This window comes from Hermetia illucens, chromosome 4 (assembly GCF_905115235.1).
Source record: "Hermetia illucens chromosome 4, iHerIll2.2.curated.20191125, whole genome shotgun sequence".
NCBI classification, from domain to species: Eukaryota; Metazoa; Arthropoda; class Insecta; order Diptera; family Stratiomyidae; genus Hermetia; species Hermetia illucens.
In genome coordinates, this window is record NC_051852.1 from 53,402,436 (window position 1) to 53,424,555 (window position 22,120).

At 41.6% G+C, this 22,120-nt stretch overlaps 1 protein-coding gene and 1 long non-coding RNA gene across 3 annotated transcripts; one reads left to right on the forward strand and one right to left on the reverse strand.

The window, feature by feature from the left end:
- LOC119653897 (OTU domain-containing protein 7B-like) lies at nt 1-14,031 on the reverse strand. 2 transcript variants are annotated; one of them, XM_038059031.1, is made up of 5 exons: nt 13,884-14,031; nt 2,488-2,620; nt 1,989-2,432; nt 430-1,937; nt 1-367 (listed from the first exon to the last, which is right to left on the reverse strand). In XM_038059031.1, exons 2-5 carry the CDS (start codon nt 2,603-2,605, stop codon nt 140-142), a joined length of 2,298 nt encoding a protein of 765 aa, XP_037914959.1. In that variant the 5' UTR covers nt 2,606-2,620; nt 13,884-14,031; the 3' UTR covers nt 1-139. The 2 variants fall into 2 exon arrangements, with proteins under 2 accessions (XP_037914959.1, XP_037914960.1); XM_038059032.1 differs by having other exon boundaries at nt 13,880-14,010.
- Nucleotides 14,032-14,184: 153 nt separating this feature from the next.
- On the forward strand, nt 14,185-21,320 carry LOC119653899. Its single transcript, XR_005249776.1, has 2 exons — nt 14,185-14,323; nt 21,043-21,320. It is a non-coding gene; the product is annotated as an uncharacterized LOC119653899 (long non-coding RNA).
- Nucleotides 21,321-22,120: the final 800 nt, after the last annotated feature.

Below are 22,120 nucleotides of genomic sequence, written 5' to 3' on the forward strand. Positions count from 1 at the left end.
CTCAATAAGTCATGTTTTCTGTTTTATTAAAGCCTTCGATTGTACACTCACTATGTTAAATCAACTCAATGAAAACTAAAGCTAAATATATCGCTCGAAAAACATCCTAATCTCAGCATAAGGTCAGATAATGCTACATTCAAAAATCTAACAAAGGCGGTGAAACGCGTTTCGACGAAGACGCCGGATCTCTTTCAATAGCAGAATTAGTTAAAACTGATCGCAAAGCAATTAAATTGAGATTTTCACGCGGCGAGCATACCGAATTCAAGATTCGAGCAGCTGAGTCGTTGTCCTCCAACTCGTTGGCCCGCAATGGTGGGCTGTAACCGTGTCGGTAGAGTGATCTAGATCTTGGAATACCTTCCTGAAATGACAAAAACAATTATCATACCCACATCCATTTTTCCAATAATAAAATAGTTTTACTTCATCATAAATAGGCGGTAAAGCATCATTATAGAACGTCGAATTGGAAAGGTACAGCGTTTGATCCATTTCGCTCAATCTTCGTACTGGCACTAAATGTCGTATACTCTCGTGACTATTCGCGTCGGCGTGCGTATAAAACTTGGACTTTCCGGTCCCGTATCTTGGTGTATTGTTTAGAAATAACTCCGAATTTCTCTCCTTCTCGTAACAATCATTACACAATTGGTGCATGCCTCCGACATTGAAATATTTGCAATTTAAATTTGAACAGTAGTAGACGTTGTCCAGTTCTGCGTTGGAAGTTTTTTCTGTTTGCGGACTAGAAACACACATAGATAGCTGACTTTCTTGAAAACGACTTTTAGCACTTTCAAGGTAATTTCGGATCATTGCCTCTTGAAATTGGTGTCGTTTGATTCTCAATCTCGCACATAAGATCCGTGTGCATGAAAAATTCTGACTTGTCGATTTGCCTGGCAATTTCTCCTTTTTCGAAACATTTTTATTGCCAAGCTTCGTGATCGATCCGATATTTTTTCTTATTTTTTTACTCATACTTTTTCCTATGCTACCGAACTGCTTCGCTACATTTTGAAGTTGCTTAGCAGCTTTACCTCTATTCGAAGAATTCTCTGCGTACGCATCAACAGCATTGGAAGATATCGTCACCTCGGACTCTATGAATTTTTTATCGGACTCATCGTCTGTTAAGTTCTCATAAATTTCCTCTTCCGAATTAAAAGAACTGCCAGCATACAAAATATCTAAATACTCTCGTAATAATGCTGTATTTTCTTGCTCAGTGAGTGTCCAATTGCCTTCAGTGCCATCATAATTGCTCCAGTCAAAATTATTGCCCGGATCTATGCAGAACTGGATTGGGAAGAGAGTATTGTTGCAATCCACTAACGGTACTAAAGCAGGAGGCACATCGTTACTTGATTCCATGGGAACAAGCGCTGAGAAATGGGCCATGTCGTACACTAATAGCAATGGACCTCTATTACATTCAATCGAGTTAATTTCGAATGGCAGGTAAATGCCGCCAAATGAGATAGGGGCCATTGCTTCCCCATTCGAGTCACGGAGAACTGTTTCAGATATCACAATTATCGTCCGTCGAAGTACATGCGCTAAAGCTAGAATATGAATCTCTTCGAGACTTTCATAAGTTAGAACATCGTTCATCGGATCTCCCAACATTTTATTTTTTTCAGAGAATGAACTCCGGCATTGTCCCGAGCCCATTGAAACGTAAGAATTCCTAGGTTCTGGTGATGCCATGGTTACAATCTGCTTCCATTCCTTCGTCCACTCCGATTCCGAATAAACGAACCCAGCTTCCTTATTAAACCGCGTCTGCTGAAAACGCCAACGTCTGTATATTGCGTGTCGGCATTCCCCTTTCGTTAGAAGATCATAGAGCGCTGAACGCAAGGTCAGCTTCCTATCATGGAAGCCCCACATTCCGAGCGAGGCAGCATGAAGTAAACAGTTGCCGTCACCTAATACAGACTATATTAATTATCGTGATCAATACAATACCTTATACTAACCAGTTGTTGCTAAAGGCCACAATTTTCGACAAATACCCGTTTCACACCACCAATTTAATCGTTTCGTTTGCTCTAATGCATTCAGTGTAGTGCAATCTATCAAATCTTTTTCAAGGAAGCGTTGAAACTCCTCAGAGTAATTCGAAATATCTGGTAATATGAAAGTGTAGTCTGGAGTATCTAAAGAGCTACTTTGGTCTCCGCTTTTTTGAGGCAACTTATGCCAATCCATAGCCATTTCTGTAAGCTTCTGTGGAACTAAGGTGGCATTTTCGCCAGCATGCGATATTCCGCGTAACAGCTTTTTATTGGCAGATGAGTTGCTCGTTGACATGTTATGGGAAAACATATTTGAAGGCTCGGAAATTCCATATGCTTGAATACTGTCTTCTTCTGGACTAGAAAAGTGTCCTATTGTCCTACCTAATCTATCTCCATAAGTATCTGGAAATAAAATTGTTCAGTGACAGCTTCGGTAATACCAAATCAATGGAAATACCATTGTAATCAGTAACCGCTTTGTTAACGTTCCAATCCCATGTTTCAAGGCAACGTACAGCATTGCCTTCGGTTGATCCGGTCTTCGCTATAAATTCCGATATCAACTGCGACCTCATTGTCGCCTCTTTCACCTGCAAATAAGATTAATAGTAATGATAAAACGCAAAGGATTGCCTTAGAGAATGTAATGTATTATGAAGAGTAAGAATATTTTACTCTATGTAGGATGGTTGAAACGAAAGATAGATGGATAAATGGCTTGGGTTATGTTACCACCTATAGTATATAGCTTATTGTAGGTATATCCTACCAAAGTTCATTCCCAGTAAAAAATCCCATGTTAATCGTGAGGCCATGGAGATAATTCACTAAATGTACCTGGTGAATCCTGCTGATTTCAAATGCAAGTTCCGTTCATCTGCCTCTCATTGATATCAATACCTCCGTGCCACCCAATCGAGTTCAATATTATCGTATTCTTTCCTGCCAGGATTTTGAGGTTTTGGCATTCTCATGCGGTTAACTCTGATCTGGGGTGATGTACTTGACAGTTAGAAAAATATAAAGTTTGGCCCATTCCACTGTAAAATTTCCCTGACACAAGTTTATTCCAGCAGTTGTAATACGTCGCGCCCTGAGTTTATTCCCTATATCCCAACCCTAATTCCGTCTTCTGCCTCGATTCATCTATGTATCAGAATGAGTGATTTTTCGGATGGATATCATTCCAATGATTCCAATTCCAACCTAATTATCATGGTTTCGATTTTGGTATGAAAGTAGTATTTGTGTGACGTAAAATTTGGATTAAGTTGATGAAAGTGCTATGCCCTTTTGCTAGTGTTTTAACAAGGAAGGAAGTGAGATTTATAGGCCTTAGTCTGCGTTTAATCTCGCTCTGACTTCTTTAGAAAGCGGATATATAGCCCAGCACAGCACTGGCTCTGTAAATTTTAACTAATTACTGGTCCAGCTATGGATTCTCGTGATGCTGGGTAGACTCCATCTGGATTAGATGATTTATAGAGTTCAAATCAGGTTATCGTCCATTTCATGTTATTCAATGTCACGTATTAGTTCACGGTTTCTCGTCATCTCTGCTCGCCCGATTCAGAACTGTTTCATGGACCTCGCCACCCATTCGTATTTCCTAGGAGTTTTTGCGTGGTCGAATCTCCTCAATTTTGTAACGAGATTAGCTTTATCTTAAGCTAAAATCCTCTGTAAGCGCATTTCCTCATTTCCTCACAGAATCTCCTCCAGGAGTCCTTCTGGACTATCTTATCCCTTTGTTATACTGGGTAAGTTTCATTCAACGTACATTCTACTCAACGCCACGTTGTTTTTGCACCACCAACTACAGCTATTCTCTTGATTGCCTTGTTTAGCTCATGTACAGTCGTTTGTGATTTCAACCACCATCCCTGCGCCCCCACCAACAGATGAGAATTATATGTGACTGTGTCCATGTCCGAGATTGTCCACAAAGTGGGACATTATCACCGTTAATGTAGAGTATTATAGTAGATGGTGTCCGGATAGCTGAGTGGTTAGAGCGCAAGGCTGTCGTACGGAAGGTCGAGGTTCAAATTTCACTGGTGGCAATGGAATTTGTATCGTGATTTGACGTCGGACACCAGTTGACTCAGCTGTGAATGAGTACCTGAGTCAAATCAGGGTAATAATCTCGGGCGAGCGCAATGCTGACACATTGCCTCCTAGTGTACCGTTACGGTCTTGAATGAAGTGCTCTAACACACTTCAAGGCCTTGATCCAACATGGAGATGAGCTTTTGGAAGAGCTAACTAATACTGGGGTAAGAACCCAGGGTTATGCTGATAATCAAAGATGCGTAAGTGATGTATGTAATGTTACAAAAATGATACCACCTTATCCCTGTCATATCACATTATCATCATTGATCGCTATCTAAACATTATAACATCACCCGATTTTACCGCATTACCAAAGTTTAGGTGACATTACTTCGGTTATGTTTTTTAATGTTTTGTAATGTAATATAACATTACTTATTTGTAGGGATAAATACGGGGACACCTTATGCGGGAAAATCCATCTGGTACTGGGGATTACCAGCAATTGGCATAAACACCAATCCAGCGAAGTATACCATACACTGATGTAAACAAACTTCAAAGACTACGCCACTGCGAGCATAAAAATATGGCCAACGCATGAGAACCAAGTTCCTTTCCTACTTAAATCGAAGAAAGATCGGCATTCTTCCCTGGTAGTATCCCGAATTGCTGATACCGAGAAATATAACGACAACGAAGCTTCACCTCGACAAGGCAAATGAACAATAAGGTAGACTGGGAGATGGAGTATGACAACCGCACCAGCAAATAATAAGCTGGTTATCGACAGGCAGAAAAGCAAATGCATGAATTTTTGTTCCGAGGAAAAACTGAGTTGTGCCAATTTCTATGGCATGGCAGCATATTTCAAGTAAAAATATACACCATAGACAAATGTGCTTACTTACTCGCTACGTGTTTATCTCCAAAGTAATTACAAGAGATAAACCGTGTCCAGGCGGAAACCAAGGGACTTAAATCCAACAAGACGAACTCCGAACTAACATGAGAACGCCTTGATAAGTTAAAAACGCTATGCCTGTCCAACAGGGTCTAAATACTTTGGTTCTGGGCCACGCTGAGGTAGAGTGTAATGATGCAGTAAATGAGCTAGCAAAAAAAAAGAACGCCGTTTTGTGGACCAGAACTCTCCTGGAGAATGGAGTCAAGCCACCCACGAAAGAAGGGAAACAGTGAACTTTGCTAGGCGAACTTATCAGGAGTCCAGGGTGCTTATGGCAACATATGAATCAAAACGTTCGTAGGATTGTTTCAATCCAACCAAAAAAAACCTTAGGATCAGAGTGAGTAGGCTCACAGATTAATGTAGGGTACTGCCTTCTAGGGAAGGACACTATCTGCAGATTATGTGAGGAATGCGCTGAAATCTTCGTAAATATACCGCGGTAATCTCAAACACAGTGTCGATAGTGAAATGACAATCCTAAAGTAGTCAAAGACGACCAAGAGGGGAGAGCTTTTTATATACAACACGGTACTGAAGTGCAATTATCAAACATTGAGAAGAATCAAATGAAGTTCGAAGCCAGAAAGTTTTACGAGCAACAGGAGGGTATCCTTTATGATGGGGTTACATCGATCATAAAGAAATTGTAAGAGAGACGCATTTCATGCTATCCACATGTAATTCGCGCTGATAAGAATTCTCTTGCCAAGATTGGTGTGAACATCGTAGTCGATGGAAAATGACCAAAAGGTTGTCCGTCATGATACGCTATTTGGTGATGTGAGAGCCTACCGACTGCATCCAGATCAGGCATATGACCGAGCAAAATGGTACAACCGACCAAGACGAGCCGACCTCGCTTCTAAACTGGAAAAAGGCCGAAGAAGAAGGCGTTGTCATTGAAAAACTTGAAAAACGTTTACCTCGTAACCATGTTTTTAAAAACTGGAACTGAAGTTTGTTTTTAAATTGAAGATAATGAAATTCGCTTCTAAAATTAAAATACAACTAAATGAAAAGTACTATTTCTTCTGGTTCCATATCAACTTGAGCCCCCGGTGAACTAACTTTTTCTCGCCACTGTCACTCATGAACTCCAAAAGTTCATAGACCACTGTTTGAAAACCGGCATCTGGATACTTCAACCTAATAAGGTCTCTAATAAAGTATTACGTTACCGTGCGACCGATGAAATTGAAATGGTAACAGCAACGGATGAGAGCGGGCGATGGCTGCAGTGTGCCAAATGCAATGCCAATGCAACGTCTGCAGCAAAACTCACTTCTCACGAAAGTCGCCGAATAGTCCGCTTTTGTGGTAAATAGTGCAGAACAGTTTAACAAATATGAAAACTTTGGTCGCTAGACTCGTGAAGTACTGTAAATAAGGTCTTGTGTTTACACAAAACCTTTAAAAAGGGCGCTACCGCTTCTCCTCAACTCCCATCACGAAGCAACGACATCAACCCAAGAGGTGAGTATCTTCTTGAATTTATTCTTAGCAAAAAGTTAGAAATATTTAACATAGGGAACACTCCAACATTTGTGACATGCACTAGACAAGAGGCACTAGCCATAACTCTAGGGAATACTCTGATGAACCAACCGATCAGGATTAGCCCTCTATGTTGGGTCACAGAATATTCAGATTCGACATTGAGGGCAACTCCAAAAAAGAGAATAATGAGGAATCCCAGGAGAACGGATTGGGACTACTATGCAAGGCAGGAACAATATGGCTCGCCTAGAAAGGAGCGGTGATATAATGAGCGACCTGGAACTGGAAACAGTGGTGGAAGGCCTCAACAAAGTTGTCAATTGACACATATGAGGCTTAGCCAGACATCTGGCTAAGTACAGGATCGATGAGATGCATAGAATGGAAATGGAACGTAGCCACAATGAGAACAGAGAATTGCGAATACTCTTCAACCGGGCAAAACAAACTGAAGACTAGTCTAGGTACAAAAATGCACTGACTGCGTATAGCAACGTAATCAGGGTAGCAAAATGGAACGACTTCAGGGAATTCTGTGAAGGGATCGAACAAACCACACAATCAATCAACGAGCTAAAGACAGGGCAAAATTTTCTGTCTGTCTGAAGAAGGAAAATGCGATATTTACCGAGAATGAGGAAGACTGGGTACACCTGCTTCTCAGAACTCATTTCCCAGTGTCCTACCCCACGACGGAAAGCAACAACATTCTACCATACATTACAACAACGAACAAAAGAGAAGGAAGGAGAACTGGAAACTACCAAAAGAGGTATGCTTGGAAGCTAGGGTAAGGTGGCCAGTGAGAACCTTTAAACCACTCTATCTTCCATGCACTACTTCAGAGAGGCTTGGCTCTTATAAGGGCGTTAAGGGGCAGCATAGTCCTGGGATAGCTGTCCGGATAGCTCAGTGGTTAGAGCACTAGGCTGTCATACGGAAGGTCGCGGTTCAAATCTCACTGGTGGCAGTGGAACTTGCATCGTGATTTGACGTCGGATACGGAGCTGTGAATGAGTACCTGAGTCAAATCAGGGTAATACTCTCGGTCGAGCGCAATGCTGACCACATTGCCTCCTAGTGTACCGTTACTGTCTTCAATGAAGTGCTCTAACACTTCAAGGCCCTGATCCAATATGGATTGTTGCGCCAACGATTATTTTCCGAGTTATCACAATCTCGGCAGATGCCGGATTTTACCTAATACTAGCACTAAGTGCCAAGCATTTAGGCTCGGACGATCCTACCTACTTAAAAACTAAAGGGGCACTGGTGGTGGTGGCCGGTGGTAGGTCAGTGGGAGAATCCGTCGAGTACCCCCCGCAACATCGAGCACGTATGCAGAATGGTGTACTTCTGCATGGTTTGAACCAGACTGTGCGAAAGTCCCAGGACATCAAGGGAAGCCGTCAGGGATTTAGGTACAATACCTGTAGCTGACAATATTATGGGAACTACAACCACCCGCTCGAGACGCCAAATTTCTTTGATTTCACGAGCCAATGGCTCATAGTTCACCTTCTTTTCCACGTATTTCCGTTCGATGTTGCTATTATGGGGGATAGCAACATGAATAATATACGCGGAGCGACCCGTCTTGTCAACTAACAGTACGTCAGGCTTGTTGTGTGCTGTATGGCGATCAGTCAGAACTTGCCGGTCCCAATACATATCGGTAAACCGGACATGTCCCCGTGATCAGCCCATGCTTATATGCAAGGTTTTGATGGATAACCTTACATACAGCATTATGCCTGGTGATGTATTGCACCGGTGCCATAACAGTACAGCCAGAAATGAGATGGTCCAACGTCTCTAACGCCGAACCACACATTCTGCACTGGTCGTTCTCCACCCGTTCTTTCATGATGAGTTTTTTATAAGCTCGGGTGGCGACCACGCCATCCTGAATGGCCGTCTCAGCAAAGAGCTCCCCAACACACAGCCAGACAGATGAAAATCGACAAATGGCTGCCAAAGACAATTCACGTGTTAACGTGCATTGCCTTCGACTTCCATTCCTCGATCCGCTCCTGGTCCGACTTCACCCCACTCAGAGGATTGAAAGATCGATCCTTCAAGTTAAGTGAAGTCAGTCCACAGTCTGCCTTACAGACAGCCGCATGCAAGGGGCTCGCCTGCTCTTTACTGTAAAAATAAGCGCGCAGCGAGTCGACTTGGCGATGATGTTGTGCCGCCACGTCAACCATGCCCCTACCTCCGATGTCACGAGGCAGGTTCATCCGCTCCACGGCAGACTTTGGGTGATGCACTCGGAATTTGGACATAGTTGTCCGTATCCGCCGCTGGACGTTTTCCAGGTCGGTCTTCGTCCACGGCAATATTCCGAATGCATAAGCCAGTGAAGGGATAGCGAATACATTCAACGCGCTTATTTTATTCTTCCCCGAGAGATGCGATTTCAGCACCAGCTTTACATGTCGCAGGAATTCGGACAGCAGAGCTTCCTTCAGATCACCAACTCGAGCATGGGTTCCTTGCAGAATTCCTAGGTACTTGTAGAAGTCTGTCTCGGTCATAGCTTCGATGTGGAGGTCACCAATGCTATGTCCGGCATGCGGCTCGTGATGACCTTTGCGAATGGCTTGGATTCGACATTTGTCTAATCCAAACTCCATCCGAATATCACGGCTGAACATGTCTATTATTCGCAACAGACTTCTAAGATGGTTGTCAGTACCAGCATACAGCTTGATGTCATCTAGGTACATCAAGTGTGTCAGTTCGCACTTAGCACGTAGGCCATATTTTATTGCAAAACCATGCCCTCTAGCATCATTCAGTAGCCATGAAAGGGGGTTCAGTGCCATACAAAACCAAAGAGGACTCAATGAATCCCCCTGGAAGATGCCCCTCCGAATACGGATGGGCTCTGAGGTATTAGCACCCTCAGACGTACGGACTGACAAGGTGGTATGCCACCCTTCCATGACTGTCGCCAAAAACTTTATTAGTTTCGGATCAATGCGATACAGATGTAGGATGTCGATTAGCCAGGTATGCGGAACGCTATCAAAAGCCTTGGCATAATCGATATAGCAACTGAAGAGGTTTCTTTGGCCTCTAGTTGCTTGTCCTACAACTACCGAGTCGATAATGAGTTGCTCTTTGCAACCCCTTGACCCAACTCGGCAGCCCTTCTGCTCCTCGGACAGAATGTTGTTGGTCTCGAGGTGCGCATTGATCCTTCCACTAATAATGGACGTGATGAATTTGTAGAGGGTTGGTAAGCAAGTGATCGGTCTTGTGTCTGCGGGGTCCTGCACCGTGTCCTTCTTAGGGATAAGGTAGGTAATTCCCGCAGTGAGGAAAGGTGGAAATTCCTCCGGCCGACTCATGACCTCATTTATACTGCGTGCCAACCGACTGTGTACGCTGGTAAATTTCTTATACCAGCAATTCTGCACCCGATCCAGACCTGGGCCCCTCCAGTTCTTCGAGATGTTTATGGCTCGTCGAACTTCCTCTTCGGTAACATCCGCGAAATTCATGCCAGGTGTATTGGCATGGCGGGTGCCTTCGGCGGTGATCCACTCAGCATGCTCAGCATGCTGGGCAAGTAACCCCCAAAGTCCACCCCAATACTCTTTCGCTTCCGTCACCGAGAACTGTATTGTCTGGGCGCTCTGTTGGGATTCATTGAGAGATCTGAAAAAGCTCCGCTGGTTCCTCGCGTATGTTGCATTCTGGACACGTCTGGAATAACTTTCGCCATACCGTCGTAACCGACTGCATATGACAGAAAGTTTCTGTTTTAGTGTGTCCAGAATTTCAACTACGGGTGTCTCACAGGGGATGGCATAGTTCCGGTAAACCCTCTGCACTTTATTTCTCACCCGTCGGCTGGCACTGCCAGTGCTGATCTGAATCAGTCTGGCAATGTCCTGCCTTAGTGAGTCCCGCCGACGTTCCAGACGAATTTTCCATGGTGGATCTCTTTTGTCACTCAAACCAATAACGCGAAAGCGAATCTTCTGACCGTGCAATCTGATAGCCGCAACTGCACCACAATACACAACTGATTGTAGTTGCAGCAGCGACATATCAGCACACAGTCGAGACGCAATCTCATCATTGATTTGAGATAGAATTCCCGGAGTTGCTGGAGATGAATAGAGCCTGGGAATACCTGGTCTATGCAAAGGATCCATATCCGAGAATTCTATACACGCTCTTTGGAATTCGTCCCGAACTTCAGCGGAAACCTCAGCTGGACGGTGGAGAAGAGTGCTTCGGCGTGTACTGAACCTGTTACCTGCAGTGCGGCGTGGTGTTGTTGATGCCGCCGCCTCTGCCCCCATCGACTCTCGGTCACCAGTTTCCCCGATGACTTCAAGTCGAACACGTTCCCTGATGGTAGCCGGGATTGTGTCACTGCGAGTGATGAAGCGGTACTGGTCTGCGACTCGCTGCACAGTCACGTGCGCGAATTGCGGGAAACGCTCGACGAATCTCTGGTGCAACAAGGGGCGGTAAGATGTTGTACCCGCCCCCGCCGTTATTTCGTAGTAGGAGCGGATGATGAAGAGGTTCATTTCTTCAGTCCATTTCATCCGCTTCCTACGCGAACCTGCTGAAGTGGTCGCCACAGATTGTGGCGAAACAGCTGCAGCAGGCGCTGCATTATTATTATTATTATTATCATCATCATTATTATTATAGTCCTGGGATATATACCAAGGGCATGGATGCATGTAAAAGTAATCTTTATTCCGAAAGCAGGTAAAAAGGGTCCTTTTCACTCTAAATCTTTTAGACCAAGTTGCCTAACATCGTTCATACTTAACGACGGAAAAGATCATTGACAACAGCATCAACACGCTTACCGAGCAGGACGGTCAGCCGAAACTGCTCTGTATCAGCTGACGGATGAATCACGAGATTCCATAGAAACAAAAGAAATAGCACTATGTGCGTTTTTGGATATCGAAAGAGCATTCGATGACACATCGCACACAGAGATACAAGATGCCCTGATCCGCAAAGGAGTGGCAAACATCCAAGTCTTATGGATGGACAGAATATTAGAGAGTAGACAAATAGAATAATACTTTTCAAGGTTGCACTCAAAGATGCTACTTTGAATATACACTGCAATAGTAAACTCAGCACAACGGCCAAAGAATTACATAAACTCCAAAGATTGGTTTACGTGTGTATCAGTGGGGGAATGAGGACATGCTCAACGATATCCCTGTAGATCTTTTTGGGATTAACCCCTCTCCATCTGCACATATAGATTCAGTCAAGGAAGGCGATTTTCAGGATGGAAGAAGGAAAATTAATATTCTTTCTAGGCGGTACCCCAAATTATTAGTACGAAGGAATAACATGATAACCAGATTTCACTTCGATAAAAAGTTTGAAATACGCTGGGGTAACAGGGAAAACTCGGAGAGCGTGGCGGTGGCAAACATGGAACTGATTACTGGGTTCACTGATGGATCCCTCACAGCGGAAGGAGCGGGCACCGAGGTCATTAGTCCAAGGAAAATGTATTTTGGACCAATGGTTAATTACACTAGTATACTTCAGGTAGAGCAATACGCCATAGACAAATGTGACTCTTTCAACTTCCAAAGGAACCATAAGGGGCAGAACATTGCTATTCTGATCGACAGCCAAGCGACGATCAAGGCACTTAGTTTCAACTAGGGGACCTTTAAAGTGGTATGGGAATGCCTTGAGAGACTGAATACGCTGAATTTGCAAAATAAGGTCTAGATACGCTGGATTCCAGACTATGTTGGGTTGGAAGGTAATGAGGCAGTGGACGAACTGGCCGGGAAGGGAGTAGGGACGCCTCTACATCGACCAGAACCCTTCTGTGGAATTCGAAACAGGTTGAAAAATGAAGAGGAACGGCTGCTTTGAGAGACTGCATACAAAATAAGGTCTAGATGCGGCGGTTGAGGGTGGGCCTATCAGGAATGGAGCAGTCTAGGGTTCTCAATGGGGGGAACCGAAACCAAAGGACTGTTTAAACCTCACCTAGAAAAACCTCTGGATTATACTTACTGGTCACTGCCGACTAAACTGTCACCTGGGGAAGTTAGGGACACTGCCTGCAGGTTCTGTGCGGAATGTGATGAAACCTCCATACACATGTCCGACACTTGTTCAAAATAGGTCGAGGCACCTGGGAGAACACTTAATACCAGATGCCAAGTTAAAATACTTGGAAGTAGGGGATACATTTAAATTTCTGACGGTTAGGCTGCATCCAGTAAAAGGGGCGCAATAGTTCTTTGAGGACGCAGTGCAACTTCCCTTAATAGAAAAATAATATATGTTCTACTTTTGCACAAAGCATAGGACCATGAAAAGGTAGCATACAGCATTATTTAGATCTAATTCTTCTAATATACAAAGAAAAGTTTGAACTCCCTTCCAACAATGATAAGGCCGGCTATAACTGGCGCAGTTGCATTTTTCGCTCTACTGGATTTTAAAAAAACAACGGCAGGTACTTCCTTTAGCAGGTCACAGAATTGGGTTTACAACCAAAAGAACAATCGAAGTATTAATCGAAAGCACAAAAGGAACGAAACTAAGAAGAAGCTTTTCACTGGAACTTCACTTTCATAGTGGTTACTCCTCAAGTTCAGTTGGGATGGATTCGAGTTGATGTTGGGATACTCAATAATAATCACATCCGTGTTCATTACAGGGAACGATTGAAAGAATGTAGAACGACGAAAATAAAAAGATATAACCTTGAAATTCACTTTACTCCTCTTCATAAAACACTAGAAATTTCCAAGTTGTAGGTAACGTCCAGGAACGTATATAGCAAATATTTCAAGGGTACCATTCAGTGAACAAATTGGCATAATTTCACAACAAAGAGGTTCTGCCCTTGGGGAAGAAAACGTCGGTTTCATTGGAACCGACCGTGACCTCATTACTGCAGAACGCCACCGTTAGTGGTCAAACCTTTAAGGGAACCAGCTCCAATCCAGTATATAATGTGACCCCATTGGAACCGATACGCAGAACGCTCTGCTTCTTTGAGATGCAAAACCACTGGTATCGATATTTCCACATAACCAACATAGAGTCTACGTCTGGACGAGTCCCTTTAATATTCTGCACTTTCCTTCTCGTCCTTTCGATTCCTAGTCATAAGAAAGTGATAGAGGAATGTGAATCACTGCGGAACCGTCTGCCCACAAAATTCCGCCTTCAACTACGGATCACCGAGCAGCCTAGCGTAAAGTTAATTATATTCGACGCTAAGTCTGTTGTGGTTGTAATTGCGCTGAAATTAAACACAGAACGACTAACGCAGGATGATGGCACTTACTCACATTTGCTTTCCCGGGTCAACTATTCGTGGTTGGCGGAGTCGGGGGCCCTTCCGAGTGCCGAAATCTAAACAACAATTACTCCTAACTACTCGATAATAATTGACATAACAATATCAAAATTCACAGCTGACATAAATGAGTTATATACAATACATACGTAGATCCGAGACTTACATCCATAAGAAGTAAAAGAGGAGGTGTGGGTGTACACCTGGAGTTACCATAAGAGTGAGCAGCCCAGCACCATGCCAAAGATGTAAGCATCCCTTTCAGTTTTGTTTTGAACACAAGATTGATCGGGATGACATCTGTTGGATATACAACTACGTGACTAATCTCGAAGAGCGGTAAACACTTATTTTGAATTCTAAATATTCGCCAAGGTGAACGTGCATTGGAGATGAATTGATCAAATTGGAGGAGCGGGCAATGGCCGAAACGTGAGTGCTTTGCCTGTAAGGTGATTTGTTGTGGTATTGTTCTGCAGTGATTCATGACAAATTTTTTCAGATGAACTTTCGGATTACAGTTAGACCAAATAAATGTTGTTTCCCCTTTACTATCATCTTGATTTTAGATGTACTAATTCTGCCAGACCAATGACAAGAGGAGTATTCCTTTTCTGTTTGTTGCGTTTCCAGTGGAGGTAAATTTCGACGCTCAAATTAGTTGAGGACAAGGTTCTTAAACGTGCAAAGTATATTCGTTGATCGTCAGGCCAAACAGACGAAAGCTAATTCGCACACGCGTGTCCGAAATTACAAAACCTGAAGACACAATTAATAAAGGAAACAGTATTGCCGAAAAACAAACTATTCCACTCTTTTCTCAGATGGAGTGAATAAGGCCAGACCTTCAAGGCATCTCTCAGTCTATGGTAATGAATTTTCCATCGTGTTTCATTCCAACGAAATGAAACTAATTTAGTGGCGTATTTTAATGTTCAGAATACAACAGGATCCCTTGCTCCCAGCGACACATCTAAGCTAGCAGGAAGCTGAATATCTTACTATCATTTATCGACCGAGCCTTTACTTATTTGCTCTCAATTATTGATGTGTTGTTTGTTTCGACCTTCTATGATAAAACTAACAATTAGGCACTAGTCCTAGTCTAGTGATTATTTATGGTATTCACTTAGGTATTCTTGTTTAGAGTCGTCCTTTGTCGGTACCGTTACACTGCATTCGGAGAAGGATGACGTAACTCCTCTAGCTATAAAGCTCATCCTGGACATTATGAATTCTATAAATGACCATTAACTATGCGCAATAGACTTCTAAGATGGTCATTAGTGTGAAGTGTGAAACCAAAGGCAACTGAACAACTTGTTAGGAATTATTACCACAGATGAGCGCATTTCATGACCGTCACTAAAAACTACCAGCCTCAGGTTTACGTGATACAGACGGAAAACATTGATTAACCAGATATGCGGGACACTGTTAAAAGCCTTGACGCAATCAATATAGCAAGTAAACAGATTTCATTCGCTTCCATAAGCTTGTCCTATAACTATCATCTCGATAATGATTGCAACCCTTCGATCCAGCTTGACAGCCCTTCTAGCTCTTGGACAGAATACTGTTAGTCTCGAAATTGTAGATCATAGATCTTTTCACTAATAATGGATATTGCCTCCTGGTCCTGGACCGTGTCCTTTTAAGGAAAAAGGTAGATAATCCCCACAGTGACTAAAGACTCGTTTGTTAATGAAGGCTTATTTGTAAGAAAGTTTAGGCTTTTTTCTTTCCGTTGTGCGTTTTTTTTGTCAAAGCTTGTGAGCTCTGCATTTCTCCCCAATTGGTTTGTTAACCTCACAAAAGACAGTATATTTTTTATTCAGTCCGTGAGCTGCTTTTCCAACCCGCCTCTTGTATCTTCATCCTTAAAAGATCATTATCCTCCTCGAATTGATAAGCAGTGTTGATCTGGTCATTTATGCTACCGTTTACTTGGATGTACCTTTTGAAAAGTGTCCACTTTGTTTGCCTATTAGTCAGCCTGGAAAGGATTGTCAGATCGGATGTTTTTGCTACGTCAGTCGGTCAGTATGTAGGCTTATTGCTGGAGTGGAAATTGCACTTTTGTGCTCTTCCTACTCAAAATAATGCTCTGCCTTGGGATGTTGTTAGCCTAAATGCCCAGAATCGGCTTGCTGACTAGAAAGTGTTGCATGGTATAAAGCAAAGTTACGGACTGCTTCCGTTGAGCCCGTAAGGTGGCTTTCTGAGATAAGGCATGCATCTCCCTCCTCAGCATTAAGGAAGACTTCCAAATCTTGTAGGTGCTGTTGCAATCCATTTGAATTCCACGTTACAATTTTCAGAACATTTATCATTTAGTTTTCTTGTTATATTTATGTCTCTCTATGTTATACTGCTTAATAATAATAATAATAATAATATGGCTCTTGTTGTCGTTTTTCGGGAGCACCAAACTTTGGCGGCAGCAGTCTTCAACGTCTTACCTTCTGTTATTCGCTACTTCACGACCTCTGAAATTGGCTGGGTGCTGGCTCATATAATTTACACATTTTGCCGCGGAAGCTCTGTTGTTTGGACATGATGCTTCATGATCTCCAGCACACTTCACACAGTTTGGATTTCAATTACAATACCTTTGAGTGTGATTGAAACATTGGCATCGTGTGTACTAGGGTATTGGATCGCTGACTTTTCTCAGTGATTCTTTTTTTAGCTTCATATTAAAGATAGCCTTTAAGTTTCGCATTTTGTTTGGGTCTTCACTCTTGCTGAACGTAAGCTGAACAGTGGGAGTCCTCGCTTACTGACTATCGTTTCTTTTTTTTAACTGGAATTTTTAACCATTTTCAATACATTCACGGAGTCTAGCATGTTAAAATCATTTTCCTCTAGGTCTTCTACAATGTCATCTTTTTGACAGGTTGGGTGGAGTCCCCTAGCCAAAACCTTGAGAGTCCTGTTGTCTTTGTCGTCGTATGTGTACCATTGCATTGCATTTTTCGTGTTCAATTTTTTCGAGAGGGCCCTGTAGTCATCTGCGTTTACAGTGTGTTCTTTCCAAACATTGTTGTTTAGGGCAAACGTGGCTGCCGATAGTAGGCTTTTATCTTTCAGCTGCTTATCGATTCCGCTAATATTAATCAGCGGAGGAGGTTTCTTCTCTTCTTGTTTGCAAGGTCCAGTTAGTTTTTCTAGCCAATTTTTCTTCATCTGTGTGGTATCCTTTTGGTTGATTTACACTAGGGCTGCGCCTTCGCTGAGAGTGAACTAACCTGAGATGTTCTTTTGAGGATTTAATTTCCCTGCTCTAGTTCTTTAGTTTACCAGCTAAGCTAAAATGTAAGTCTCTCTAACTTGTTGAGCTTTTGGCGCAGTTCCACATTTTCTATTTACTGAGGTGTTTTCCCTACATTACTAGTTGGTTTTATAGCTTTAGGTTCTCCTTCCTTTGGTGTTAGTGGTATTTTTTGTTGTTGTTTAGGTTACGTTTTTGATCGATAGTAGTGATTTTGTAACCCTCAAACTCCTACTACAAGAATCCGTAAGACCGACATCCTGGTCACTCAAACCAAAGCGCATGCGAATTTTCTGGCTGTGCAGTCTGCCAGTCACAGCAGCACCCTGATGCACCTGATGACTGTAATTGCAGTAGCGAAATATCAACACGCATTCGAGACGCAAACTTATCATTGATTTAAAATGGAATTCTCGGAGTTGCTGGGATTGCATTGACCCTGGGAATATGTGTTCTATGCAATGGATCCATTTCCGAAATTTCTGTAAGCACTCTTTTTAACTAACCCTAGCAGAGACTTTAGTCTGACGGTGAAGAAGCATGCTTTGGCGAGTATTGAGCCTGTCACCCGCAGTGCGATGCGGTGTTATTACTGACGCTGGTTTTGCCCCATGGGCCCTTGGCGACAACCTTGAATCTAACACGCTCCGAATGACAGCCGGGATTATGTTGCTGCGAGTCATAATCCCGTTCGTATTGATGCTATTCTTAAGTTTATTCCATCCACTGCCTACCATAGTTTGAAATAAAAATAATTGCAGCAGGCGAGTCATGCTCCTGGTCATCGTGGCGCCTAGACTTCGAACCGCTCCATGATTAGCGATTTCTATACATCACGAGAAACCGATCCAATCACTAAGGCAGACAGTTTCCCCCGGTTATCCATACTGGCCTTTAAATACCATTTTCTTCTCAATTAATGGGTTTGAATTTTATCCCTAATTTCCAGTTATTGTGATAGCTTCCTCAGTAAATACTATATAAGACTACAAAGTTGTTGCACTTTCCCCACCTAAACCTGAAATGCTGGTGTAGAATTCAGCAATTTAGGTTGAAGTTATCCTTCCATCCTCACTTCATAACCGAGGTTGCTGCTTACAATTGTTAATTCTTTTCTTACGGTATCCTGTTTGCTTCTTATATCTCTGCATGTGTATCTAGGAACTAATTTTTAAGAACTAGAAATGTACTGTTGTATTTAGTAAGTTATTGATTCATACTTGTTTATTTTATTACTTTACTCTTTATTATTATGCACACTCAAAAATTCACTCAACAGTTTGTGTGCGATACAAAAGTGATAAGCAATGTTTTCTCCCTGCAAATATTTTTTAGTTTCCTCATAGTTTAACCGCTCTCGTGTGCGATAAGATTACGGCTTTCCTATTAACTGAATCCCATTGCCTGTTCGTTGTGATTAATTTAGAGAATTTATTTTTACAAATAATATAGAGCAAGTTTCTATCTCTTATCAAAATGATATATTTCCTTAATCTTTTTAGGTGTTTGGGTGAGGTTTTTTCATACTTCGCTTTATTGCAAATAACGCAATTACTCAATATTAATTATTAATATTTATCTTTGAGTAAGCTTGTGTCTTTTATTCATTCCCACATAACTACTTGCTCGATGTGGTTTTTTATTTCTTGACCTGAACAACCATAAAGTATTTTATTAATACAATGGATCCCTTTTCGAGCCGACACCGCTTATGAACGCGACAAAGGCTGAAGAAAAAGAAGGTACAATGGAACCCTTTTAATTTATTTTCTTCCAATCACTATGTGTTGTATGCACCTGTTGTACTTGCGTTGTGTGTTTGTAAAACTTACTTTGCATTTCTGAAAGTTTTCATTGCAATTTGTTTCTTTTTTGAATTGACTAAAATTTAAATCGTGTACAAGTATTTTGACTCGTGACAATAATGTTCATGAATGATATGTTTAATGTTGGAATCATATTCTAGAAGTTCCAACTTTCCATTATCCTCTTGTATATTTTCCAGAAAGATAAGTGGGTTATGATCCATTTGTATAGTGGATTTTCTAAAGACTGGTTACGTCATGTAGGGGGCAAAAAAATCTTCGGAGGATTCTTCTCTCGAACGCGGCCAAGAGTTCGCAATTTTTCTTGTTAAGAAATACATGTATTCCTCAAGTCTCCGAGGAATACATGAGGACTAAGAAGATCATTGTCTTGTACAGTAAGAGCTTTGTCCCTATGATGAGACGTATTGAGCGGAACATTTCTTGTAAGCTGTAACAGGCTCTGTTCGCAGCCAACAAGCGTGCGCGGATTTCATCGTCGTAGCTGTTACCGGTTGTGATTTTCAACCCTGGATAGGATAAATTATCAACGTGGATAACCGGCCGGTGGAAACTATTACCTATGGTAAATCAATTGACGTAAAGTAATTAGCGTTGCAAAACTTTCCCAATATATTATCAATTTGTGGTATTGGATATTCATTATCTAACGTGTAACTATTCATTTTCCTAAAATCGATGACAAGTCACAATCACAACCGATAACAACTACGATGATGAAATCCGCGCACGGTTGTTGTCAGCCAACAGAGCCTACTTCAGCTTACAAAGACTGTTCCGCTCGAAACGTCTCACCATAGGGTCAAAGCTCTTACTGTACAAGACTATGATCTTGTCAGTCCTCATGTATTCCTCGGAAACTTGGGTTCTTAGCAAGAAAAATTGCGAACTCTTGGCCGCGTTCGAGAGAAGAATCCTCCGAAGAATTTTTGGCCCCCTACATGAGGATGGACGATTCCGTAGCCTACACAATGACGAAATCTATGAGCGATACCATGACCGTCCGGTTGTGGATAAAATCCGGCTCAATAGGTTACGGTGGGCGGGTCACTTAATCCGTATGGATGAAGATGATCCCACCCGGAAAGTCTATAAGGGCAATATCTATGGTAGGAAAAGAAGACGAGGCAGACCCTGCCTAAGATGGAGCGATGGCGTGGGCCAGGACGCCAGACAGCTTTTAGGGATATCGAATTGGTGGACCTCGGTGCAAAACCGGGATGTCTGGAGTTCCTTATTAAGGCAGGCCTAGACCGGATACCGGTTGTTGCGCCGTTGATGATGATGATGATGATGATGACAAGTCAGAATTTCTTTTTGTTTTTGGCAGATATACAAATCGTATGTAGATTTTAAGAGTTTTTAATAAATTTTTTTCATATGAACATCGGTAATTTCATTTGTGTATTGGGTATGGGTCGTTAATCGAAGTTCTTGTTTTATTTCGCGACTAAATGAAAATTTTTAGGTGTCATGGTATTCTAAATCCAAGAAGAGAAAAACGAAAGACAAAGTAGGATCAAAAATGAATCATTGAATTAATGAATAGTATTGGAAAGTCTCACACCCCGGACGCCACATTTTTTGGCTTGTAAAAATTCAAGGTTTACCTAGGAGGTTTCACCACTTGTGTATAATCTTCTTATCTAAATCACAGGTTTTTTTCTGTTCCGTCAACAACTTTGTTCTTTTTTCGTTAAAGGGCTTTCTTACCTTCTTTTCGATTTTTTTTCCAATTTTAAAAAGTAAATTGAATTTGCAATGAGTTTCTATTAAATTTAAAAAAAAAAAATAATGCTTTCTTTCCATAGCCGAATTCGGCCCAAGACTAGGGTACGAAAAAACCACACAGTTTTCGTTCGAAAAGAGGTGGCTGGCTATAACAGCATTTTCTTTTACAATTATGACTAACTCTGTTAACATTTGCAAAGAGTGCATAACGAACATATTTTAACGTATGCAGGCTCTGCGAATGGAAGGAAACTAGATTCCACTAAGCTTTTACGTTTATTACCCTTCAACCCTAATGAAATTGTTTCAAACATTTTCAGACTATTTTATTAACCAATATGATGGACTGCGGCAAATTAATATGAAGTGTGAAGAATCACCCTTTTCTATACGATAAAGAGTAGAGGAGCTATGGAAAGAAGTTGCGGCGACAATGAATACAACAGAAATGTTTAGTAATATTTATTTTGAGACTCTATGCTCAGATTATTATAATTGATTATTTGTAAATGGAATTTTTAAGGTGATATATCTAATTTAAACAATAATGTTGATCAAATAAATAGAAAAAAACCATCATAGAAGAAGTTGAACTAAAGTGCTAATGGTTTCTCCATTGTATACGCCCGTCAATACTTATAAGGCAAGTCCGGAAGCTGATCTCTTCAGGTATGAAAGGTTTTGTGTATCTCTTTTATGAAGACATTTGAGTGTGCATTTTTCCCATTAGTACGTAACATGTCATATATGCATATATTATGTGAGAATATCAACTTTCGGGTGATAGTGACATTCGAAGTCTTGAATGTGCAAAGAAGCAACAGCTTATTATAACTTTGTTAGTAATAGTGCGATTTCCACCACCTTGGTAGCCTACGTTGTTGTGAAATTCCGTGGTGCTAGGATGAACTTAAGGGGATATTTGTAGTCAATTACTAAAAATTATAGTAATATGTTATTATTAACTTTATCTGAACATATATCGGTATGGAGGGTATTTCTGAGTCTAGGCACCATATAGTGGCAGCCTCTTGATTTTTTCAGATTTTTCGGTTGGGTAGATTCTAAAATTAGCAGCATTAAAAGAGTCCTCGCGAAATAGAACTTTATTTTCGTTGCATCTTTACTTCAATAATTGTTGTATTATCATTATTACGTACCTATGTTCCATAAAGGGGTTTTCTTAAATACATTCAAAATTCATATGTAAAAAATAAGCATAAAATAAGTTGAGAGTGTAGTTTCCTTGCTCATTTGTATAGTTTTAAAGCATACTTTGATCGGTTGCAAGCGGCGAATTCCCTCAATGAAGTCACGAAATTTTTAACTAAATACATATCGCAATCTCTACTTTTTCGATACATTCATAGAGTGAAAAAACAATAGTCTATGAGGCAA

What these genes read in the sequence shown, in the direction of transcription:
- LOC119653897 (XM_038059031.1), bottom strand. Translation starts at nt 2,605, where the DNA reads ATGAGGTCGCAGTTGATATCGGAATTTATAGCGAAGACCGGATCAACC. An exon ending in AGCGGTTACTGATTACAATG is followed by an intron (nt 2,433 to 2,487) that starts GTATTTCCATTG and finishes TTTTATTTCCAG; the next exon opens with ATACTTATGGAGATAGATTA. An exon ending in TACCGCCTATTTATGATGAA is followed by an intron (nt 368 to 429) that starts GTAAAACTATTT and finishes TTGTCATTTCAG; the next exon opens with GAAGGTATTCCAAGATCTAG.